At 49.8% G+C, this 24,175-nt stretch overlaps 7 protein-coding genes across 7 annotated transcripts; 2 read left to right on the top strand and 5 right to left on the bottom strand.

The window, feature by feature from the left end:
* Positions 1-473: 473 nt before the first annotated feature.
* Positions 474-4,024, bottom strand: B0J16DRAFT_266078 (uncharacterized protein; the record flags this gene model as incomplete). Its single annotated transcript, XM_046123413.1, has 2 exons — positions 474-535; positions 592-4,024. 2 exons carry the CDS (start codon positions 4,022-4,024, stop codon positions 474-476), a joined length of 3,495 nt encoding a protein of 1,164 aa, XP_045984817.1.
* Positions 4,025-7,752: 3,728 nt separating this feature from the next.
* B0J16DRAFT_265897 (uncharacterized protein) lies at positions 7,753-9,054 on the top strand (the record flags this gene model as incomplete). The annotated part of the gene is made up of 2 exons (XM_046123411.1): positions 7,753-7,894; positions 7,946-9,054. 2 exons carry the CDS (start codon positions 7,753-7,755, stop codon positions 9,052-9,054), a joined length of 1,251 nt encoding a protein of 416 aa, XP_045984816.1.
* A 281-nt stretch (positions 9,055-9,335) lies between these two features.
* On the bottom strand, positions 9,336-10,509 carry B0J16DRAFT_103713 (apolipo protein O-domain-containing protein). The gene is made up of 2 exons (XM_046121310.1): positions 10,324-10,509; positions 9,336-10,256 (listed from the first exon to the last, which is right to left on the bottom strand). Exons 1-2 carry the CDS (start codon positions 10,387-10,389, stop codon positions 9,618-9,620), a joined length of 705 nt encoding a protein of 234 aa, XP_045984815.1. The 5' UTR covers positions 10,390-10,509; the 3' UTR covers positions 9,336-9,617.
* A 352-nt stretch (positions 10,510-10,861) lies between these two features.
* B0J16DRAFT_338323 (uncharacterized protein) lies at positions 10,862-13,407 on the top strand. The gene has a single exon (XM_046127439.1). It carries the CDS (start codon positions 10,982-10,984, stop codon positions 13,346-13,348), a length of 2,367 nt encoding a protein of 788 aa, XP_045984814.1. The 5' UTR covers positions 10,862-10,981; the 3' UTR covers positions 13,349-13,407.
* Positions 13,408-13,874: 467 nt separating this feature from the next.
* Positions 13,875-16,608, bottom strand: B0J16DRAFT_361977 (uncharacterized protein; the record flags this gene model as incomplete). Its single annotated transcript, XM_046129786.1, has 2 exons — positions 13,875-16,059; positions 16,427-16,608. 2 exons carry the CDS (start codon positions 16,606-16,608, stop codon positions 13,875-13,877), a joined length of 2,367 nt encoding a protein of 788 aa, XP_045984813.1.
* Positions 16,609-22,159: 5,551 nt separating this feature from the next.
* B0J16DRAFT_103647 (uncharacterized protein) lies at positions 22,160-23,286 on the bottom strand. Its single transcript, XM_046121308.1, has 2 exons — positions 22,809-23,286; positions 22,160-22,753 (listed from the first exon to the last, which is right to left on the bottom strand). Exons 1-2 carry the CDS (start codon positions 23,200-23,202, stop codon positions 22,389-22,391), a joined length of 759 nt encoding a protein of 252 aa, XP_045984812.1. The 5' UTR covers positions 23,203-23,286; the 3' UTR covers positions 22,160-22,388.
* B0J16DRAFT_103674 (uncharacterized protein) lies at positions 23,287-24,009 on the bottom strand. The gene is made up of 2 exons (XM_046121309.1): positions 23,644-24,009; positions 23,287-23,572 (listed from the first exon to the last, which is right to left on the bottom strand). Exons 1-2 carry the CDS (start codon positions 23,791-23,793, stop codon positions 23,372-23,374), a joined length of 351 nt encoding a protein of 116 aa, XP_045984811.1. The 5' UTR covers positions 23,794-24,009; the 3' UTR covers positions 23,287-23,371.
* Between the last annotated feature and the right edge of the window lie 166 nt (positions 24,010-24,175).

Raw genomic sequence — 24,175 nt, 5'->3', positions numbered from 1 at the left:
CACTCTTCTGAATAAGTATTCAATAATAAAACAATCCTCCACAAATGCATTGTGGCCCTTTCTCAAAGGCCAGCAGTTCCGACTGAATCAAACCAAACTGCAAGGTATCATATGTCCGAGCCCCGTTCACCAAAGGCCTCTGGATCGGTTCAGGTCGGGTATCTTAATTGTGCGCCCATATCCGCGCTCTAACATCCTTTGAGTTCTCGTGACCTCGGTTCCCTGATCGACTCCGTATACCGAAGAGGAGCCTTTACCATTGAACTCACTTTTCTCATCATTCCGCCAGGGACTATCTTCGGCCTCCGTAACGACCCGCATCTCCGAAGCGTCCTTCGCCGGCGAGGTTTGAGCCGTCATAACATCCCTTACTCGTGTAACGCTCCAGTCGCTAGGTTTAATCTCATTTCAACATATTCGCCAATCAAATGCTCGCGTATTATGATGCTATCGCTTTTGCGCGTTAAATTGCTTCATTTCTTCTTCGAAGAACCCTTAATCGGGGCGGGCAAGCATTGTACCAGCGCATCTCGGTCTAGATTTATTGTCAGTATGGTTTTGACGTCTGGTCATCCTGTACTCGTCACTCACCTGACTCGTTCTCGAATAAAATGGAGATATCGTCATGCTCGCCCGGTAGGTCCGGAAGATCGAGACAGACGAATGCCATGTCATCGTAGTCGCCATCCTTGTCCGCTGGTAGTCGTGGTAGAGGGAACTTGGCATCAACAAACTTGATACCAGACTTGCTGCTTCGTTGTACACTCTCATAAACATCGGTTCCTTTCAACTGGAAGTTCATGCAGTGGCCGTATTGGAAGTCTTCGAAGAAGGCCAGAATCTGCAGCTGTCCGTCGTCATTCCTAATCACTTGGATACGCGTGTAGCCTGCTTCCCACTTCTTGTGAATTGGCACAACCATACGACGTCGCTGAATAGCAAATGTTACTGCCAGTGCATCAAAGATTACTTCGAAGCCCGTCATCGCATATTGAAAGTCATGCAAGTCTTTCAGGTTGTTGAACTCGAATGTTCGGATGGTTTGGTTATGTCTTAGCAGTTGCAGTGCATCAGACATGTTCCTGGGAAGCTCCTTGGGTACTTGCGCTTCAGAGACCGAGATAGTCATGTCTTTCTGGGGCTGTCGAAGAACGCGGAAGACCTTGGCATTGCTCACCTCCAGTCTCACACGCAACTCGCCAGGCGCCACGTTGATACGATCAGCGACATTGCCGTTCTGGTAATCTATCACCACCTTGAGGTGGTCGGCCAATACTGTTGGTGGCATGTCCCCACCATATTCGTCGTTGACGACCCTCACAGCTTTCCAGGGCATACGACTGAAAGGTGCCATGCCAAGAGGCTCCCGAAGACTCTGGGCTACTGAGAAGTTTTTGAGGGGCACGTCCGCATATATCTTTTCGTCGTGGTCCAAAGCTGTTCCAGTCAGGATGGAATGGAACTTGATTCTCGCTTTGTCGTCACTAAAGACCATTACCATGCGGCCTTTTGACTTCCCATTCTCGTACTTGATAGCCAACGAGGGGGCATCGCCATCACCGCGGAAGAAACCAAACTGAACAGGCTGAGCTGGGGAATAGACATGCTGAACTCCGCTTAGCGTTCTTGTCTTGGGCCCTGTTACCACGGCAATTCGGAAACCAAGATGCCATGTACGGGTAGCCGCAGGTCCATTCTCTTTATAAATCTTTTCGAAGAGCGAGATCTCGCAATAAGGTGTTGGCTCTTTAGGAAATTGACGGTAGTTGGGGTCGACATCCATCACCTGGAATGACCGCAAGGTTGATCTGAACACCATACTCTCGTCGTTACGAGGATAAAGTGAGTTATTGACCTTGCTTCCGAAGTCATACATGTTCCATAGAGTTCTGAAGTCCTGTTGTGTAAACTGAATGGTTAACATGAAGCCACGTCGCAACCGAATATCGACAGTAAATGTTTCTTTTCGCCAGCGAACATCGTCCCAAACAGGACCGACATTCTTGTTTTCCTGTATAGCAAGTTGTACGTGCCCATTCTGGCTGGTCAAGATAAAGACAAGTCCCGTAGACTTCTGTGGTCGGACCATCGAAAGCAGACAGGGGAAGTAGAATTTCTGATCTTCGTGGCCCTGCTCCATGAGATAGGCGTCGGCTTGCACTCGTCCATAGTTGAAGTTCTCGGCAGTATCTCCCACGGGTAAGGAATCCAATAGCCTCAGTTTGGACATGGGGCTAGTCATCGCAGTGAGACCCGAAGCCCAGTTGCCTGAGAGCAAGGCTATCATATCCTGGCTGAGAGGCGGGTATTCAACCCAAATCGACTTGTCGATGCTCTGCGGTAAAAATGCATCTTCAGGGGGCAAGAATCCGTTCCGTTTCATAGACATGGCCAGCTTCTTAAGCGCTGAAACCAGACTAACACTAACGTCGGTGACTTCGGAGTCAATCTCTACCCCCTGCGTTTGGGCAACTTCAGGGACAACCTGCTCGGAAAGCCAGAACGCCTTCGCCAAGTTAGCATAAGCTTGTTGACGATCTCTGTCGTTTTGCATCTGGCCCTGTGGAGAATTGGGCCTTTCTCTGATGGCAACTTCCAGACCCATGCGACCTTTGAGAAACCACCACAGTGCAGCACGGCCAAAGTCGATCAATGAACAAGCTGACAAAGGTTTGATGGATTCCGCATGCAGTCGAAAAAGTTCAAAAAGATGGCTTGTTCTAGTGGTAAAGATCTCAAGAGCTTGCTCAGCAGCTGCAGAGGTACCATCGGCAACTCTTACAGACAATGCTCTGGATGCCATCATAGGAGGAGCACGCTGTGGCGCAATGCTTGGCTGCCGTGACAGTTGGTTGACTTCTGAGGTTGGAGTTGAGGTCGCAGATGCAGCAGGGGCCAGAGTGGGAGCCGCAGCGGGAGACCCAGAAGGTGCCGGAGATGGACCTGAAGTAGAAGCCGGGATCGCGGCAGCAGGTGCAGGCGGTGAATATGACGAAGAATTGGAATGAACAGAAGCCGCAGGACTATATTCGAGACTTGGTTTCGCAGATTGAACTTCTGGGGACGGAGGCCCTCGTCTTCGAGCTTCAACAGGGGAGGTTGAAAGAGGGGTAGCAGAATGAGGGTCGTCCCAGTTGTGGGAAGACGCAGATGTCGCACTAGCAACGCGGGCAGCTTCAGCAAAGACTCTGCCTTCGGCTTCACGCTGCTGCGCAGAGTGGATCTCGATGTACGACCGTCTGTTCTCATCTTGTCTTGCTGCTGGGCCCAGAAACCTCGCCTTTGCTGGACTGAGTGTCTGTTGTGCGGAGATGGGCGACACAAGCTCATCTGGATTGGTGTTATGTGTTGCTCCAGCGTCAGACTCGTCGTCCGACGCAGGTGTATAAATGGAGGAGAAACCTGTCTGGGTTCTGGATAACGACTTTGGTCGGAATTCGTCCACGGGCGAGCCAGGTCCAGTTGAGTCGGGGGGAGGAGGACGTCCTGGCGGCATTGGGGCCCTGCGATGTGCTGGTGGCTGTGGTGGTTGTGGTGGTTGTGGTGCTTGCTGTGGTTTCGGTCGGGACGCTTTGCGCTTGGAGATTTCCTGAGTTGGAATCTCGGACTCATCTCCTCCTTCACCGATCACCTCGGGGGCGGTATCGTCGAATTTCACTGACAGGCCCTTCTTGTTGGGCCGTGGGCTTCGTCCCGGCGACTTGGTGGCATCTGGCCGCGGTGCGCCTGCGACGAGAGGACGGTTTTGCTGAGCTGCATGATTGACAGCTAAAGCTTGGGGGTAACGAGAGATCGATGTGGTGTCGAGCTTGGCTAGCTTTGGAAGCGAAGACGGCGGGAGAGGCGGGGGAGGGTTTGTGACTGTAAGATTATCTGAGGAGCTGTGAAGAAATGATTCGACGTTGGCAGCGGAGCGCGCTTCATCTCCTTTGCGGTCTTTACCACCAAAGAGCTTGCCCATAAGGCGGTCTCGCCTTGAAGAGCGCCCATCAGGGGCCTGGATGGTAGGTATATCGTTCTCCATGAGGGATGCAATGGCGGAGTAGTGAAAGGCTCAAGCTTAGTATACTGTCATTGACCCAACGAGGAGTAACGAAGCGATGAGAATATGTAGGTAGTAAGCAGACAAGAGACCCCAGGTCTTTTGCAGGAGCAGAGGAACGTGGTTCCTTGTCGCTGTCACCTCTGCTGGAACGATTACAGGACGGTACCGGAGCAGTAGAGATAGTGGAGTCGTCCAATGAGGCTGGCTTGTTTCTGGCGACACGAGGATCAACTGGTAGGCATGTGGGGATGGTGTAGACGGGCAATGGCACTGTAGACGGCGCTTGGAGGTCGGCTAATATTCAAGGAAGGTCGACCGTATCGTCGTTGGAAGTATTTGTTGTAGCGGTATCTGACAAAGGCTCGGTCGCTGTGAGATCAGGGGATATCTGCGATAAGCAATCGTGAGCGGAGGGGGAGGTGAGGCGGAGCTAAGGTAAGGTACCTACCTTGGTAGCTGTTGCGATGTGGATGGTGGATGTTTGTTAAAGGCCCAGTACCTATGGCGGGGAAGTAGTTGAGTTGAGGCGTCGTGTGCTGCTACGATGCAGACCTCCAGTTCGAGCCAAAATAGAATAACAAAGAGAGAAAAGGGAAAAAGAAAGAAAGTGCACAAAGATTCGTAGACAGATCAAACAGGGCAACAGCCAATCCCAGATTGCTGTGTGAATGACTACCTATGTACAACCACCCTCTTGACGAATGTTACAGTAGGGATCTACTGTACCCGTTGGGCAACACCTAGACACCCTCAGAGTCAGCCCAGAACTTACACAGCGCTACAATGGATGCAATGCACAGGCAGTTCTCCTTTGTCGCCAGGGCACCACCTCGGAGAGCTAGCAGCAGCAGTAGCAGCAGGGCAGGGCAGGGCAAGGCCAGGGGATAGAACCAGCAGGGGAGAGGACAGGGCAGGGCAGGGATGATGGAGGGAGAGCCCGCCAAGAAGGGTCCTCTGAGTTTACCCTCCGACTGTACGTACGTAAAGAGGAAATGGCTCGTCTGCCGTGCAATGGACGAGAGATTAGGCCCGGCTGCACTGAGTTGTAGAATACCTGCAGTAAGACAGTGCGTTGCGATAGGACCAGCACAACACAGAGGGATGGAAAGTACCAAGCCAAGAAAGAGGGAGGGAGCAGAGGGGAAAGTAAAGGATGAGGTAAGAAAAAGTGAGGTGAAGTAATAAGGTATAGTGAGGGGAGGCGGGAGCGTCGTGTGCTTTGCTTGGTTTGACTCTACGATGATCCAGGGGAGTTTCAGAGTCACAGGGATCAACATAAAACGGGCAGTGAGTGGTCCCTGGTTGGGCTGCCTGGCAACAAGGCAAGAATAAGATCTCCAGCGAGTGTCAGTATTATTAAATTGCACCAGCGCAGCGTAGCGTAGCGCAGCACAGGAACAAGTTATTTTAATACCGCGTCTGACAATATTGGATGGTTGGAGATGATCAAACCGTTGGATCAAAAGTGTAATGGTACAGTAGTTCTCCTCCAACGCAGTAGTGCGAGGTACTTTGGTGTCAGGTTACGGTCAATCATGGCGTCCTACCAAAGTATCATTAAAAGGAAATCAGACTACTCTCTACTAGTATCAGAGATCTCCATGTGTCATGCGCTCAAAGCTTCTTCAACAGCGTCAAGATATCTGCTGATGCTTCTACAGCCAAGCTATCATCCTTGATAGTAGAAATTGTGAAGGTACAGAACAAGACCCTTAATTCGATTTCCCCATCCACTCCAGACTCACCAGCCTCCACTCACACTCATTAGGCCGTGTTAGTGCCAGATCGACCTCCTTGGTTGCGCAAGCTGTTGCTGGTTGTACCGAGTGATGACGGTCAAGTCAAATACGTACTGTAGCAGATCTGCCACCTTTGAGGGTTTCCTAATTTGGCAGCCTCCCTCGTGTGTTATATTTGCTTTGTCCAGACCCAAGGAAGGAAAAAACTCGAGGCCGCGCCGCAACGGCGGGTTCGCTCGTGGCTTGTGAGTGCCGGGCTGAAACATTCCATCACGGGCGCGTCCCCTAAAAAGAAACCGTCGGCTATGGCCGTAGCTCTTTTTAGGTACTAATCCAATCCCAGCATCCACCCAAAGTATCGGAACGTCCAATGTCTGGTATACAACAAATACGGATAATGGAGTCGCATTTACCCACCTACACTTGACGCTACTCGTCACAACTCCGGTGTGATCATCTTCGTTGACAGCGGCATCTCAGTCATGGTCCATCTTTCAAAGCTACATACCCATATCCCTAGCTGGCTCGCATGTCTCTCTTCATCATGTCCCTCAATTGGGTCCTAGCTCAGTCTAGCTCAGATCGGCTAAGGTATTTCACTATTTCTGGCTTCCTGAAGCCTCCATCTCGAGCTAGTACTAGCATCTCGACCGGTGCGTTCTGCGTGGAACGTGGGGCAGACGCTGGGAGGCCCCTTTATTACTTCCTCCACTGCGAGACTGTCTAGCAGTTCTTTCATAACAATGGAAATTCAGCGTCAGATCTTGTGGTACGGTGCGGTACGGGACGTTGGTATGGAGCCCCGCTGAAGGATACGTACGCTTTGAACCCAACAAGCGCCTGATAGGGAATGCGCGGTTTCGGCTTTGAAGCACTTGAAATCAAGATATTGTGTCAAGTGTACGGCCTGGTCAAAGACCCAGATGCCAGCGATCGTGATGTATGTGAAGTACATGCCAAGGGGCTCATATCAACTCATTTCCTATCAATGATACAGGTACTGGATAATCACCGAGCATATCGCCTCCCGTACCAGACAGGCCTGCTTTGTGAGATTCTCGTATCGTTGGTCTTTTCGTAACTTCTCCGTCGATGGGCAGCAAATAGCACCGACGCAATAAAAAATAACTCGGGCTGGTCTCTTTTTAGATCTCGTATTGTTTTGGGTGTCCACAAAGCTTATGTTGAAGGATTAGGTATGTTCCGTATCGTATAGTTACGCAACGCATGCCCTGGCTCTGTATCGGGCATTTAGCTCAATAAAGAAAGCACCAGCACCAGTTGGCATGTAATATGTGGTTTACGTCTTATGTAAGAGTTAGACCAACCCATAATGCATCGTAGTCTGTATCTGTCTGCCAGCATGACATAGCGAGTATTAAAGTCATCGATTTCAGCTGTTTGTAATGAGCCAAGCTTGGGCGTCAATGATTAAAGATGATTCTGAAACTCCGGCTCGGATGATGATGGATGGGGCTAATTAATGAAACATACCAAAGTCCCTGCTTTAGATGCTACCTGTCATGATTTAAATACATCTACTAAGCGCCCTTGCGAAATGAGAATCATGCACTGTCTCCTCACCTGAGTTTTTCTCTTACATGGGCATCTTTTGTTTTAGCTCGTCTAGGTTGATACTGAACCAGATTCGTTATCCTTCGTTGTAGGTCTAGGTTAAGTGCATCTCTTTTTGCGGTGTAAGAATGGGCATCTTGGTAGCTTGGCCAAGACCCAAAATCGATGTGTGGGGTAACTTTGGACTGCACCAGGAAATCGGGATTTAATCCGCTGTGGCTGCCTTATCGATAAGAGAAATGGCTAGATGGATGATTAACAATTTTTGCCTCAATCCCATTACTCTAAAGAATTTATGAGAGTTGCCGCTGCTATAAAAAGGTCATTTGAAGATATGTGAAGCTCTTGAACAACATAAAGTAGGCTATGCTCACACGGATTATACAAAGAACCATGGCTACAGAAGTCAAGCGAGTACCTATCCCTCGTCGAGGTGTCGACTATCGCGGCAAGGTTGTCCTTGCACCCATGGTCCGCTCGGGAGAGCTTCCTTCGAGACTTTTGGCTCTCCAATATGGCGCAGATCTTGTCTGGGGTAAGTCACATAGCCCGAGAAGGAAACCAGACCACTAACAATACATAACAGGACCAGAGACTGTTGATCATTCCATGATTGGAACAACTCGACGCTTCGACGAAGCGTCTAAGACAGTAGAGTGGTTCCGTATTTCTTCCCATGGACAGAAAGATCCACCTCCTGATGCCAAAGAGAGCATCATTTATAGATTACATCCCGAGCTTGAAAAGGATAAGCTCATCTTTCAGATTGGCACCTCAGATCCCGATCGTGCAGTAGAAGCCGCTAGGTTGGTAGCCGCAGATGTTGCTGGCATCGATGTCAACGCTGGCTGCCCAAAGCCATTTAGCACCAGCGGAGGCATGGGTGCTGCTCTTCTCAAGACTCCCGACAAGCTTTGCGCCATTCTTGAGGCTCTTGTGAAGAACATCACCCCTGAGTTTGAAATCGGAATCAGCGTCAAGATCAGACTTCTCGACACTGCTGCCGAAACCGAAGCTCTCGTCCGTCAGCTTTGCAGTACCGGCATCACAGGATTAACCATACATTGCCGCACGACCCCTATGAGGCCCAGAGAGCGGGCTATCCGTGGACAGTTACGTATGATTGCAGAAGTCTGTCATGAGTATGGTGTTGCCTGTCTGGTAAATGGAGATGTTGAGGGTCGGGACCATGGTCTTCAGCTCGCCGAAGAGTTCGGAGCGGACGGTGCCATGATTGCAGTTGCTGCCGAGAAAAACCCTAGCTGTTTCAGGAGCAAGGCCGATGGTGGTATGGCGCCTTGGGAAGAAGTTGTCGACCAATATGTCAAGACTGCCATTGATGTCGACAATCGCTTCGGCAACACGAAGTTCCTTCTTTCGAATATGATACCCGGAAAATCCAAGTCTCATCAGCCTGTCAATCAGTCTAAGAACTACAAGAGTATCTGCGAGGCGCTGTCGCTTGACAAGTATCTTGAGGCCGCTTCCGCTATCGACAAAAAGCGTGGTCTCGATCAGCCTCTTCAGGGAAAAGCCGCAAAGAAGGCGGCGGCTAAGGCTAACGCAGCCGCCAACGCGCAATCAATCAGACCAGAGCAAGGAAAGGAACAAAAACGCAAAAGAAAGATGTCCGATAGCAGACCCGCGAAGCAAGTCAAGGCCTCGGAGCCCGAACCAATTGCTACGGCCGTTTAGGGGAACTACTGAGTATGGTGAAAAAGGGACGACGGATGGCGTACGGCTTACTACAAAACTTAGATTCGCATTTACGGAGTTCAGGATTCAGGCTGAGAGGATATAGAGCCCTGAGGTTAAAATATTTAGATAGATGGCCAGGGGAAAAGGACAAATCATTGCCATATTGGCTTTAACAAGACACTAGGACGCTCAATTCAAGTTGACAGCATCATGCCTCAGACACAAAATTAGAATCTGACAGGCAACGTGCTTCCGGATGGATCATAAAACACTGACAAGACAATGCTTCTTCTTAATGCTCTAATGTGCTTAGAATGCCCCAACGTTGTAGGGCTAGATAGCAAGGAGCCCACAGCAGCTCTGCACTTCGTGGTCAAATAGGCAGAAAAATAACTAGCAAGCAATATCTTGGTATTGACACCATGACGAACCTGCTTATTCAAAATACATACAGCGCTCCGGTAGCCGACTCTAAGCGGGACCGGCTCTTGATACAAATGAACAGTGTTCGGAACTCTATGTGATAGTACATCTCTTCTCAACTCGCTTTTTAAAACCCTTTATTTGCCCTTCTGAACCCAGCCCTCAACAGCTTCCCTCGCGTCTGTCACCTTCTCATCGACGTATTTGACGCCAACTTGTGAGTGCGCCTTAGCAAAGCTGGCGCTGTTGAGGATGCTCTCCCGAAGTCGGATGTGAGACTGAGCAACAACGGGGAATCTCTGCTCATACTTCCAAGTAAGATCTGAGATGTTGCGCATGGTAACGGGGATAACCGTCCAGCCGGCACCGATACCCAGGGCAAGAGGAAGCGATGCGCGGAGGATGATGTTGCGATTGCGGGTGATGATGCTACCCGCCATGGCAGCAACCAAAACATAGATAGCACCAGGCATGAGCTGTTCGCCGCTTTCGCGAGAGGGAGCCAGCGAAGCGATGGTGCTGGTGAAAGACTGCTCGAGGTTGAAGGCTTTATCCATAGTCTCGTTGACCTTGTTCTCAGCAGCAACAGCGTACTTGTACAGGGACAAGCGTCCCCTTCCAACATAAACAGCTAAACGGTCCGTAGGAGTGGGCGAATGGTGCCTCTCCTCCTCCTCTTGTTCGATCGGCTCAGCGGGCGGCGTAACAGCGGGTGGTGGTGTCACAGGTGAGGGCTTTGGAGCTGGGATCTCGAAGTCGTCGTAAATGGGTTTTCGCTAGGACATAGTCAGTACGGTTGCATATTTCCTTAAGAACACTGTATGTAGAACGAAAGTAACGAACCTTGAGGTCGCTAGGTCCTTCGGCGAAAACAGTGGCTGGAGTCAGTGCCATGCCACCGAGGGCCATGGTTGCGAAAGGCGCCAAAGAGCGCTGTAAGAATCAATTAGCATTGAGAAGCTTTTCTAAAGCTCAGGTGGCATGACTAACCCTTGAGAACACCACTCGTGAAGCCATTGTACGCTCAATTGCCGGGTGGATGAGAAAAGACGTCACGCGAATTCAAGATAGACGTCGGATGCTGCTGAGCACAATCACCACTAACTAGCCGGAAAATCTAGGACGGAGGCTCTGCTGGGCCATTCAGAATGCAGCACGGCAGGCGTTGAATCGGGATGACTAAGGCTCAATCCCGGACCAAGGCACGAAGCAGTCGAGTCGACAAGGGCGGAAATATTCCAAACAGGGAAGGCGACAAGGGACAGGCGATTGGATCCGACGCCGGAAAGTTCGAAGGCGGGCAAGAGTGCAGTACAGTACCTCTACAGTAAGTACTAAGGTACCCAGATCTAAGATTCTATCTATTGCATCTTATTTGATACACAAACACATACTGACAAATGTTGTATGTGTTTCTCTCTTTTTCATCACAAATACTTTTTGGTTTCAATTATCCCATTCTCAATAGATACATGGTCGCTTTCCTACCAGTACATTTATAATGCTGCGTTCGAGAGGCACCCGCCTCTGGATCTGCAATAGATGTGTTCGGCACACGACAAAACCTCCGCAACGAAGATGGCAGTCTATCGCTTCCGCAGTAGCTCAAGCCGTCTCACCAAGCACTCCAGTCAACCATGCCACGAGCTCGAGTCACTATGATGCCGTCCTGCGCAGTTTATTCGACGCCCCCGCCGGAAGGTCTTTCCCCAAATTCAGTTTAAAGAAGAGCCAGGGTCTATTCAAGAATCGATATCTTACAAGTCCGCATGGCTTCCACCAATTCGCGCAGAAGAACCTCGAGCGAGCAACCAAGATTGTCAAGAAGGTCCTCAATGCCTCCTCAATAGAAGAGTACCGGACGGTCGTTCGTGACCTGGATCGACTCAGCGATTTATTATGCCGGGTACTCGACCTCTCAGACTTCGTCCGCATGACGCACCCGGATACTCGATTTCAAGAAGCTGCCGGCGATGCTTGGGGAATGGTTTATCAGTACATGAACCAACTTAATACCATGACTGGTTTGAGCGATCAATTGAGCCAGGCTTTATCGATGCCCGAGGTTACAAAAGTGTGGTCAGAGGAAGAGAGGACAGTTGCTGAACAGCTGAAACTGGACTTTACGAAATCGGCAGTCAACCTACCGAAAGCCTCACGAGACAGATTTGTAGATCTATCTTCGCGCATCAGTGAAATAGGTTCTGCTTTTGCACAAGGGATGCAACCTGCGATTAAGTCTTTAACTTTGCCGGCCTATAAGTTTTATGGCCTTTATCCTGGGATCGCGGCGACTCTAAAGGTGCGACAAAACATCACACTTCCTACTCTCAGTTCAGATGCAATTGGAGCGCTTCAGAGCGTACACGATGAAGATACTCGTAAAGAGATATATCTGGCCCAACGAACAGCCTCTAAGGAGACAATAATGTACCTTGAGGCTATGTTAAAGCTTAGAGGCGAGCTTGCAGAGCTTGCCGGTTTTGAAAGCTATGGCCACATGGCTCTCAAGGACCGCATGATGGCTAAGACGCCCACATCTGTGATGGAGTTCTTACTTGCTCTGAGAGACAATAACACTCCTATAATCCAAGCCGAACTACAAGAACTGATCGCAAAGAAGCGAGACCGACTCAATCTCCCAGACGTTCAGCTTCAAGCCTGGGACAAGGACTTCTATATGGAAAAGATTCGAGTCGATCTAAGATCTCGGCAGCGGCGAGAAGACCAACTAAGCGCATTCTTCTCTGTCGGAACAGTGATACAGGGCCTCTCACGGCTGTTCGATCGCCTCTACGGTATTCGTCTTGTTCTAAGAGAAACTCTGCCCGGAGAAACATGGCACCCTGAAGTTAAGCGACTCGATGTCGTTACCGATAAAGGCGACTTAATTGCCGTCCTTTACTGCGATCTATTTCACCGCCCCCAGAAGTCTGGCAATCCTGCTCACTTCACAGTGAGATGCTCTCGAGAGATCTTACCTGATGAGGTCGCAGAGATTGCTGCTGATTATGATAGCAACGGGCCAAGCTTTGAGTCACCAGAGCTAGCAGCCAATGACGGTATGGAGGTTTCGAAAGAGGACGGCGTGCTTAAGCAGCTGCCTACAATCGCGCTTGTGTGTGATTTCCTCCCAAGCGAGAACTCTAGAGAACCATCCTTGCTTTCTTACCAGTCCGTTGAGACTCTTTTCCATGAAATGGGACATGCTATTCACTCTATCCTTGCACGAACCAGCTTTCAGAATGTCTCTGGCACTCGTTGTGCAACTGATTTTGCCGAGCTGCCTTCAACGCTCATGGAGCACTTCGCTGCCGACCCTACGGTTCTATCTCTGTTTGCGCGCCACTGGAAATCAGATAGAGCCTTACCATACGAGCTAGTCGCTGAAAGAATTGGCTTAACTAAGCGTTTCGAGGGTATGGAAACAGAGAACCAAATCATACTTGCAATGGTAGACCAGGCATACCACTCTTCGACTATCGAAGATGCGGGCTTCGACTCAACCTCTATCTTTCATGATATCAAATCTCGCTTTGCTCATGGCCCCCGGGACCCGCCAAGTACCTGCTGGCAGGGCTTCTTTGGCCACTTGCATAGTTACGGCAGTACCTACTATAGCTATCTATTCGACCGTGTTCTCGCTGAGCGTGTTTGGCGTGTTGTTTTCAAAGCGGGCGAGAACGGTGGCGCCCTCAACCGTGAGAATGGAGAGCGGCTGAAAGAGAACCTCTTGAAATGGGGAGGTGGCAGAGATCCTTGGACCTGCTTGTCTGATACCCTTGAAGATGAGAGACTTGCGCCCGGTGATGAGAAGTCAATGGCATTGGTGGGAAGCTGGGGAATAAAGGACGATCATCATCCGTGAAGTTTATACACTGGTATATAAATAGAAGTAACAAAGCAATGACATACATTATAGTCAGACATGCATGCACTGCAAGATATATCGTCTTTATGTTTCAACAATTGATTGTGTCAATATGATGACTCTTTGGCTCTCAGTTTATTATCTCTAACTGATGACTTCAACTCGCTGAGTCAAAGCGACATGACGCTGTTCCTTCAAAATTTCCCCGGTACGCCAAGCTATGACACCCAAAAGTGGGCAGGCCTCTAAAGCAAGATAAACTAAATAACAAGAAAGACGTCCAGGCCTTCCAGTGCGCTGCACTGTAACGGTCGGTAAGACAAAAGTAAACGTAAGTAAATGGTTATAAGGAATGTGGTGGGTGGTGAGGATACGCAGGAGCGTAAACGAAAGGTTCGAAAGCAATGCCGCCTTAAAGTTCATAAGTCATCTGCAACCAAATATCGTACAATGGGTATCGCTAGCAAAGGTAAGATATATGTGGTTCTGTAGTGCAACCTGGCTTGCTCAGAACAGTGACTGGTCATATGACCCGACGAAGGTGCGGCGAAGACTTCTGAGTACCTCTGCCCATGGTTAATTGTGATAAAGACAACGTCCGTGCCGCCTTTGTTTGTGCCTGGTCTTCCCTATCGAGGTCTTCACCAAAAGCGCCAAAGTTATGTCCACTCTCTTCACGAGGAGTCTCAAATGTATCGGAGTACTCGCTGTCGTCGCCATGGCCAGTCCCGATACCCGAATCTTCAGGGTCGACGTGTCGGCTATGCGATCTCGTGATGATCGCCAAGGATGCAAGGTTATCATCATCGTCGTCGTGATCAAACGCCGATCTGTCGCCAAAGGACTTCGCCGTCGGAGGGGGGTCGTACCCGCCGTTCATAGCTGCCGAATTCGATAGAATGCTTAGTTGGTGACCAAGTGTCCTGACTTGAGTCTCCAAAGCTTGTCGGGCGGAACGTTCGGTATGAATTAAAGCCAGAAGTGTTGTGTAGTGATCCATCGTGAAAGTCTCGGGTGCATCTTTGAGCAAATTGGGTAGACTAGTCGTGCCACGGACTGTTGCTGTGGAGGCAGGGCGATCCTTGTTGTCATCCAAAATGGCTGGGGACTGTAGATCAAGAAACATACTTCCTCTTTGGCCTGCTTTTTGATGGCCATCGAGTCGCCTCGACCCTCTCCTGTTATCCCTTCCAGTCCAATCTGTTTGGTCGTTTACAACCTTTGCCGTGGACCGTTCTTCGATTGGAATAGGGGGCGCAGTCCGGTCGGGGGGATCCAGGCGTGGTTGTCGGTTCGAGCCATCGTCGCGCATTCGGTCGAGAACTTGCTCCAACTGATAAACGCGGGACTCAAGATTGTTGATCCGTGTCTCCATGTTCGCTGCATGTGTAATCTTCATGCTGCCCACTTGCTTCATGTCTGCAAAAGAGCCAAAATTGAAGGGTTCCGCTTGTTGCTGCTGTGAATCTTCTTCCTCGCCGTGTTGAACATAATCGGCTTCCGCTGTGACGCCATCTTCGCCGTCCACGACGTGAGAAGACATGGGGTGCATGAAGGTAGGATCGTAGCTTTCTCTCCAATATTTGATTTCGTCACTGCGCCGGCGAGTATGAATATGGCTGTCATCTGGGAGTCCTGACAAGCTCCGCGATCTTCGTCGAACCCCTGGAAGATCGCTGGTAATTGCACGCCCGATTTCGTTGACGTTCTCGTCATGTTGATCCTGACGGCTTTCTCGACCATGACTGCTCGCAGGTCGCGGAGAAAGACCTGCCAGATTACACTCACGTAGCTTTGCTGCATGAGTTAGACCAAAGTCAGCGCTCAATGAGTTACGTGCGCTCTCAATGGCGCGTACGTCTTCCGGTCTGATAGAGTGAGATCTCAACGCTCGATCGAACTCGGTGATGGGGAGTGAGGCAGATCGCTTAGACTCTGCTCCAGGAAAAGGGCGACTCCTTGCTCTGGGAGCGGATCTATCTTTATGACTTAAGCTGGGCACTGAATCTTGTGCCCGACCATCCTCGCCGCCGGTCGATCGGCGATAAGGCCCGGGGCGTACTGGCACTGAACCGGCTTCTGAGTCGGTATTTCCAGTGCTCTCGTTGTCGTTGGCCCTCTTCTTGCGGTTGAAGAGCTTACCCAAAGCACCACGAAGGGTCGATTGTTTTCGTTGTGGGCGCTCCTTATCTTTATTCTGTGTACGATCTGAGCTAACAAAAGAATGCCTGGCATTGCTTGATGGCTCAGCCTTTTGCAACCGGCTTGGTGTACCAGGCTGCCGGGCATGGATTGATAATCTTGGCTCCTCCCTGAAACTGTGTGGTCCGTTTCGACGAGGTTCTGGAAGAGTTGGAGACCTGAAATCACTGCGGGATGGAGTGGGCTCGGGTTGAGATTCCTGGAATTCGTTCTGGACAGGCGTCGCTATGTTGGTACCAGGATTGCGAATTGGAAATTCATCGTCCAGAGAAGTTGAAATGGGAACCGGTCCTGAGATTCTGCCCCGGATAGCAGACTGTGGAATATCAACAGGCTGAGCGCCTGAAGCAGCATTGGCCCCAGATTTCCACGGTTTCTTCATTGTGGAAAGCGTGGCGGGGAACAAATAGATGTGAGTCGATGGGGAAGGTGAAGATGCGACACGAGAGTAATGAGACAGTAAGAGAACGGAAATGATAAAAATAAAAGCGGTCAGACGAGATAAACTGACGGCATGCCTTGATGCATATTCTTGGATGAGTGCTCATAAAACAAGGTCTCGACCCGTGCACGCTCGTCTACCTATACATGGGCAGCCTGGCCTATCTCCGGTTGACTTGACGAGGGGCACAGAAAGACACGGCACAGAGCGGCCAAACGAACGAGTGTAAGTAGAAAAGAAAAGGCAATTTATCAGTTTATGGCATTGCGGGAAAAAGATGCCCTTGCCATCCGAAAAGGGCGAGCAGATGTCCAAAGAGGAAGAATGACAGGACGAGAGGGTTTGAAACAAACACGCATATGGGCTTGCTGGTCCGGGTGGGCGACTGGCACCTATTAATGTCGGGTCAGCAGGATGGATATGCGACGCACGCCATGCGAAACCACGCTTGAGCCAGCGGGCCAGGGACCATTTGCGGGTTCTTGAAGCGCGACGAAACGTTCAATGCCACGCTGGATGACATGGAGGGACGAAAGGGGGTGTTGTAAGGCATGCCAATTTGACAAGGGGCCCGGCGGGGAATGAAATAGTTTGGTGGAAGCAGACCATACATGCTTCCTCCCAGTACTGTTAGCTCAAGCGGTGAACGACATCAGAGGAACAGCCAGTCTGGTTGGACCACCTCAACCAATGCACGATTGCTCAAACGGCAGGCATACAGGTTGCGTGGAGCATAGAGGAGCACATTGAAGCTTGGGTGAATCAGAATGGAAGCTTCCCATGCCATGCCATGCGTTTGCGCCGTGTCGTGTCAAGGTCCAGAGCCTGCGGAATCGCTCAGTGGCTCATTATGCTGCGGCTAGCAAGACAGGGGTCATCCAATTACAGCTTGGTTGCACGCTCTTGCAGAGACCCTTGTTAGTTCAACGGACGAAGCAGAACAGAGCCCGGGCTTCGGGCTTGACTTGTGCTTTGTCGAAGCACCGCAATGACCGCACTGCAATGAACCCTGCATATGATTTCAGTTGAACTGAAGCACTGGACTAGAAGACAGGGGTCCATTGTATTCTTGATAGAGATTTCAACAGTCCAGGAGCTGATATCGGCCTGCCTTGCTTGCCTCGTGGCTCACGGCCGGGTGCATGACATTCCGGGGCATTGTTGCATTATTGAGACAAGGTCCCTCGATCAGCACAAATAAGACGAACCCACAAGCATCTCAATTGAGCGAACCTGACCTGTTTGAAGATGTAAATCAAGCTATTGGTTGCGAAACTATCGTGCCATGGTAGCTTGTTAGTAGTATATTTAAATCGGCATGCGCTGCTTCCAAGTAACGTGCCCTCTTGATCTAGAGCGTTAATAGTAAGTTGGATCAACTGGATAGTACCCTCCAGCCTTTGCTCCCTTTCGTGAATGGCGCAAGCCTGTGGCAACTTATGGATGGGGGTTGAGTATGAAACATGACAGAAAAAATGATAATGGCGTTACAGGTCGAGGTAGGTACTTTCTTTTCTTGGGGTCAACTCATGCCCGTTGGAGGGTGGCACCTCCCCATTCTCCCCATTGACAAATGACTGGCCATTCGTGAGGAAGGCACCCTCAGTCGAGACTGCCAGATTCATGCAGGCTGCTTCAGACTCGTCAGAGGTCGAGCAAAGCACCTTCCTTGGTCTATCTTTTCTCTTTTTTCTTCAATCAACAAATCACCACGCATACCTCCAGCATCAAAGAGCATCCGCTCTCAACTACTCAAGACTTTCGAAATCTAGATGATAATGAGTGCTAAGGTAACTATCTGCGGCCCCACGCGACCTAGCAAAGCACGACGGAAGCTTTAACCAGTTAGCGCCCGTTGTCGCTAATGTCCATCTGACTCGACTTACTTACATTGCGTTAGAGCCACCGCAAAAAGTAACCATAACTCCAACCGCAGCGCCACGTTCTTCAGAACAACACCCAAATGATGGTGATAGTGCAGGGTCATGTTGTATTGCACCCACGGTGAAAGATGAACTACCTCTCACCTGCGGCATTCAAATTGTGCGATCGGTCTCGAGCTAGTTCTTGTGACCATACGTGCAGCGGACCAATCAATAGTCATACAGATCTTGACTAGGTACGGATACGGACCTACAATATAATGCTGTATTGATACTGTATGTGCGCTCGACCAAGGCGAGAGCTTTGCTGATATTCTGACTCGGCTTAGTCCACGTATAAGCAGGGATGGCTGTTATGAGCCTCTTCTGGCATGTGTTTTCTTGAAGGGTGCCTTTGCATTGTACCTGCATCCCCCTTTTGGGGACACACGGCACTCTGTTACTGATATTGCATTGTAAATTCCAGGATAACAACCTTTTGCGTTTGAGAACTCTCGATGATCATCGATGGATCTGCCCTGACGTGCTCGATCTCAGGAACCCATCTCGTCTAGACAGTTTTAGGCGGGGACCCAGACGACAGGGATACTGCTATATTTTCCGACCAATGAAGTCATGACTTTAACATCTCGGCCGTCTTTGCTGTGCAGCATCTGCAAGGCATCTACTCAGATATTCACAGATATATTGTCTATCCATCCTGCCCAACGCTTATCGTGGCCTCGTCACAGACTCACATGTAGCAATTTTTCAGTCCAGAGTTTGTCAAGCTCAGCAGCAAATCAATACATGCTCTAAGCTGGGGAGCCAAGGTTTCCTGAAACTGACACAACGGCGTTATTTAGACTACTCAGCTGCCAAGTCACCAGGCCGAGCGTCGGCTCTCATATCACAATCTATCAATTCTCAATTTCAGTTGACAGATACTTTGGAATGTCGACTCTGGTCTCAAGGGTGGTTCTTGTTGCCCTTGCAGGTCCAAATGATACTTGGTTCGTTAAGATACGGTTTCAACTAGCAAACCTCTTCGTCAATCGAGGGATCTTCGATCCACCACTTTACAAAGAGAAACGTCGCATACGCACTTGTTCCCTTGACCAAACTACGGAAGACAAAAAAAAAAGCTACCGTTCTGGGAGGAAATCCCACTAGAGTCCACAGACAGCCCCCACGGTTTGGTAAAGTCCCACAGTGAACGAGGAACCTGAAACAATCCAGGATGTTGATAATAGCGTCGCGACTGCGTCTCTTGGGTAACTGCCCCAGCAGATCTCCCAATCAATTTTGACATGTTGATTAGAACCAAGGACGGATTGATTGCCATTCCCTTGTGATGGTTCTCTCAGCTCTTTCAACCTTCAGCTCCTGGAAAGCGGGCTTTTGTAGGCGATGTTTCAGGAGAAGCTGGGATCACCCGTTCCCGTTTGCCCTCCGCACGTCGCTAAGTAGCGCGTTCAACTCCAGGTGACATCAATAGTCAATCTATCGGCCGAGATATTCAAAATGACTCTCTAACGTGGCCTTGCGTATCAGTATCACCAGCAACTATGTGCCGACTGAAGACGAGGCGGGGCTCGGTAACATTCGACAAGTGGCTAATCGTGTGTCAAATTGGACGCATCGGGGTATCGCAAGTCAGCGTTGTCTTCGAGATATTGCATCCATTTCTTCAAGAAGCTGCTTCCTCTGTGAAACCAGCATGTTAGTGATGCTTCGTCTCAGGTGTATGGCTGGAACAATCTGCGCAGCATTCGTCAAACCAATGACTGCAGCTTCGAGGCCCGGTGCCACACGTCGTGGGTGTGATTGTCACTTACTTCTGGACGGTCTCCGAGTCTCCGATAACTGTCAAAGATCGCTTGGGACGTGTCATTGCAACTGTATGGACCTGCATTAGCTAAAACGTCGTCCGTGTTCGTCTACCCATTTCAGAACGGGAAGCCTCGGGATGTCACCTTACCGTTGAGACGTCGTTTCTCGCCAAGAAATCCGACTTCGCCCTCGGAATTACTTCTAACAAGGCTCACAATCACCGCCTCTTTTTCGCGGCCTTGAAAACCATCGACGCTGCCGAGCTCGATGCCAGGGAACTTGTCCTTCAGCGCAGCCAAGACAGCAAGCTAAATGTTGTCCCACCGTCAGTACATGTCCCACCTCTAAGCTAGTATGTTCAACGCACCTGAGCATTGTAAGGCGTCACAACAGCTATGTCTTCCGGACGGACCCCGGCACCCACGAGTTGCTTCACGTGTTGTTGTACAAGAGCTGCCTCCATCTCATTGCTCTTACTGTCGCCGTGCAAGCTTGCTTTGCCCTTCTTGGGAGTATCCTTGTCGTCTTCCTCGTTCTTCTCAGGAAAGTCTCCTCCCTGCGTATCGATGAAAATAACAGGCTCATTGGTATCCTCATTATCTTCGACCTCATACTCAAGATCCTTGAGGAGACGATGTTTCACCGCATCGGCAGCAATAAGCTTAGAGTCGTAGAGTTCATCAGAAGGAAAGCGCATAATGCTCTCATGCATTCGATACTGGGTGGTCAACATGCGTTTGATGGAGGACCCATGCAATGCCAGTAGTCTGTCAAACAGAGTAACTTCGAGCGTGGCACCCTTTTTGATTTGAACCCCGTCTTTCACTGGCGCCTTAACCTTGGCATTACTCGATTTGATAGTTGGAGGGAGCTGCAGATGGTCACCGGCACATACAACCTTTTTGGCAGATACGAGAGGAACCCAGCATTGAGCTTCGAGAGCTTGGCTGGCCTCATCGATGATAACAACATCGAACTCTTCGTTTCGCAACTGATAGCCTCCTGCTCCATGCAGTGTCGCGAGAACGACCTTGCTACCACCAATGAGGGTACTAACACACCGACGTTCTCGCTCGCGGAACTCTTTTCGTAGCTCCTTGAGATCGGTGTATATGGCCTTGCGTTCCTTGCCGCTCTTTGTCTTCTTGATCGAGGCCTGTTTAGTGTCCATCTCGGAGCGTATATCTTTGACAATGGCACCGGCTTCTGATGTTTGTGTAAGTACATCGAGTGAATGGTCTACAACAGAAGGAAGTAAACGAGCGGGGTGGCCTAGACGAAGGATCGGGATCTTGTGAGGAGCCAATCTCTCGACGATGTTGTCAACTGAGATGTTAGAAGGGCCACAGACGAGAATTCTCTGTTCCAACTTGATCATCTGAAGAATTAATTCGATAAGAGTGTGAGTTTTGCCGGTCTAGATAAGTCAGCGGGGCTATACTATACTGTCTGCATAAGCTTAGGTGACTTACTCCTGGTGGTCCATGAATCAAGGCAACTTCTCGCGAGGCTAATGCGAATCTAATTGCATCCTTTTGAGAATCGTTGAGCGTAGGATCAAACCATTGAAGATTCCCCACATTCTCATCCTGTGTTAAATCTGCAGCGACTGGCGATGGACTTGACAAACCGAAGAGTACTCTGATGAAGCTCGAATATTCCGACTCATTCATTTTGTTCAGCTTCTCCATTGTCCAATTCATTCTGCCATGTAATCAGCACCCCATATATTTAGTGCACAAGTGAGAAATGAGTCAAGGTACCTTTTATATGTTACCTCGTCTGCCAATTTGACCGCCCAAACCCTCCCCGTGAAGGCAACTTCCTCTTTTCCCTCGTCGATCGCAACAGCAACCCATCCTCTACTCACCCTTGTCACCACACCTCTAGCGCCCTTCTTTTCCAAGTCTTTTACCTCTCGCTTCTTGGCGCTTCCAGCAGGCTGTTCAGCGACAAGGACGATGTCTCCGGTGCGTAGGCCATGTTCAGGCAATTCGTCAGCTGAACCTGTGGCAGCGTCAGGAGACAGCTCGAGAACAGTCCGGCCACCAAGGCCAGTCCGCTGCCCTGAGACGACAAGATTTGTCAGGGCGAGACCAGCGCGCTGTAGAGCTGTGGGACTGTGGTTGGAGATGAGAGAGCTGGTTTCATTGATCTCGGTCTGAAGCTCTTGGTCTAGAAGGGCGAGTTGAGTGGTGGCAAAGGTTGGAATGTCGACGGGCTCTAAATTGGGAGCCATGATTGAATAGTGCACGATCGTGCAAATAGGTACTTGAAAAGAGGTGAGCTGTCACGGTACAAGTGAGAAGTGAAGGTCAGTCAGTGTAAGAGTTGAATAGTGGGATGGGATTGTTTGGTGGGGGAGCTCTAAGCTCTGAGAATGGACCCCGCCATAACCTGGTGACGTCTGGCGACTCATGAAACCGGAATAGGTAGTCATGATGAATGCCATCATGAGAGCTTTCAAAGGTGTGTTTCAGTGATAATATTGCTATTCATTGGTATCTCTTATCAATAACATATAGAATGAGGCGATTTCTCTGGCAAAAACCTCATACGTACAAATACTCCCGGTATCAAGTCATGATACGGATCCCACAAGTGCGCCGTGTCCAAAGCACCCCGCCATTAAACTACCAGCTATATACCAATTGACAAATTATTCTGAGCAGACCGATTCGATTTAATCCTCTATATCTTATATCTCATGCACGGAGGGTTGTATAGCAATCACAACCACGAGAGACGCAACCATGATGGCCAAAGCAACAAAGGCAACAATCATGATTGTGCCACGACTGGCGGGGAATTTGCCCTTTATGACCCAGTGTTGAGACTGGAAGTAACGCTTGTATCCGAGAAACAAAACTAATATGCTAATACCCAGGAACGTGGTGCCGAGAGGTTTGCCCATGTGTCTCAATGTTGCAGCGTTTCGGTCGGAAATCTTGTCGCCATCATGGCCGCTTTCGAGACTGGTATTGAGGCGAAACAGCTGGGTAACAGCTATACCGATCGACGCAAAACTTAAAGAAGTCCGTAGCCACGCTAGAAATGTTCGTTCTGTTGGGCTGTTAGTGGCCAGTGGTGGGAGTAATTGGACGTGATGGAAGCTTACCGATAGCGAGATGATCACGTGCGACACTGCCTTTATTCTCCAGCTCTATTGATTGGAACTTCTCAGCCTGTGCCTTCCACCATGACTGACTTTCAGTATTCGATCCATCTTGTCGACTAGTCTGAGGACTTGGTACAGCCCCATTGTTGTTTCGCTGAGAGGACGGTCTCAGGTGGGAGTTTTGGGTTGAGGTCTTGCGAGCGCGGGGCCCAGAAGCAGCGGTTGTAGTATTAAGAGCACTGTAGTTCAGAGGCGGCGTGTGGGAAATGAAACCTGTGGCCTCGTCGGCGCTACTATCCTCATTTACAGGGTTCGATCTAAGAGCCGAGTTGGGCGGGAGGATGGGACTACCGGCAGGCCGAGGGGAGAGGTTGGTGGGAGAAGTAACAGCCATTGACTCTGCGCGTTCACGAGCGTTCTATCAGAGGTAACAAAGCAGATTAGCACTGATTCCAGTATCAAAAGTCTTGACTGAAAGAGGAGAATAATAATAAGAAAAGAAGAGTAGGAAGAGGGACTAGGATGAGAACTGAGCACGCGATATTGGGCTGATCTGTCGGAAGCTATGTCCAACGGGGGAAGATCCGCCGGTAGTTGATGCGATGAACGCCACCAATTAATTGTACGGTGAAGATAGTCCAAGCAAGGGCATGGCTGAGAGCGACAAGAGGAGCATATGTAGGCAGATTAGAGAGACACCCGTATAGCCGCGCGCATGACGAGTGAGCAAGAGAATCTATGAGGTTTGTAGATCTCTTCCCGTGCTTTGTCTCATAAATCATCCACTCCAATGTCTGTCTCATACATGATGCATGGGGGAGAAGAATTCACCCACCTCTAATATCTCGTTTATGCGCGCATTTGACGAAGACTGCCTTCCCATGTGAAATCCAACGCTGGAAGATCGAGCGGGGGCATTGGTATTGACATTGGCATTTGCATTTGCATTTGCATTGGCATCTGCCTCTGGCGCAGTCTCGGCCATCACAAGATCAATCAGTACAGGCTTGGCACCTTCTTAATCGATCATGCGGCGCGTAGGGCGATGAAATGTGAGATCTGACGCGACTAGACTCGAGTATCGACAGCGTTAGGCTGAATTATTATGATGAACTTTGCGGAGGATTTGATGTAGGTATAAAGTAATAGGTAAAAATGTTGATGTGAGGTCACAACAAGCTTCTGTTGTCTTGGCTCAAACTTAGGGAAGCTACAGTGGGGTTCTCTTTTGCGACAGGCCAGGCGCTCAGGTCAGACTCCATTGCCTTGAGAGAGTCTAGCGGCTGAACCGTTCATCATTGGACCAAGACAAAGAGACGACAGAGCAGCAACACCATATCAAAGGCCTTATTGAACTACCTACCTTT

This window comes from Fusarium flagelliforme, assembly GCF_020744385.1.
Source record: "Fusarium flagelliforme strain FIESC 12 MPI-CAGE-AA-0113 chromosome Unknown B0J16scaffold_3, whole genome shotgun sequence".
Classification (NCBI taxonomy): domain Eukaryota; kingdom Fungi; phylum Ascomycota; class Sordariomycetes; order Hypocreales; family Nectriaceae; genus Fusarium; species Fusarium flagelliforme.
Note: the sequence above shows the minus strand (reverse complement) of the source record. Positions and strands in the feature narration are given on the sequence as shown.

What these genes read in the sequence shown, in the direction of transcription:
- B0J16DRAFT_103647 (XM_046121308.1), bottom strand. Translation starts at nt 23,202, where the DNA reads ATGGCTGTTACTTCTCCCACCAACCTCTCCCCTCGGCCTGCCGGTAGT. An exon ending in ACGTGATCATCTCGCTATCG is followed by an intron (nt 22,754 to 22,808) that starts GTAAGCTTCCAT and finishes ACAGCCCAACAG; the next exon opens with AACGAACATTTCTAGCGTGG.
- B0J16DRAFT_338323 (XM_046127439.1), top strand. Translation starts at nt 10,982, where the DNA reads ATGCTGCGTTCGAGAGGCACCCGCCTCTGGATCTGCAATAGATGTGTT.
- B0J16DRAFT_103674 (XM_046121309.1), bottom strand. Translation starts at nt 23,793, where the DNA reads ATGGCCGAGACTGCGCCAGAGGCAGATGCCAATGCAAATGCAAATGCA. An exon ending in GCATAAACGAGATATTAGAG is followed by an intron (nt 23,573 to 23,643) that starts GTGGGTGAATTC and finishes TATGAGACAAAG; the next exon opens with CACGGGAAGAGATCTACAAA.
- B0J16DRAFT_103713 (XM_046121310.1), bottom strand. Translation starts at nt 10,389, where the DNA reads ATGGCCCTCGGTGGCATGGCACTGACTCCAGCCACTGTTTTCGCCGAA. An exon ending in AAGGACCTAGCGACCTCAAG is followed by an intron (nt 10,257 to 10,323) that starts GTTCGTTACTTT and finishes ACTATGTCCTAG; the next exon opens with CGAAAACCCATTTACGACGA.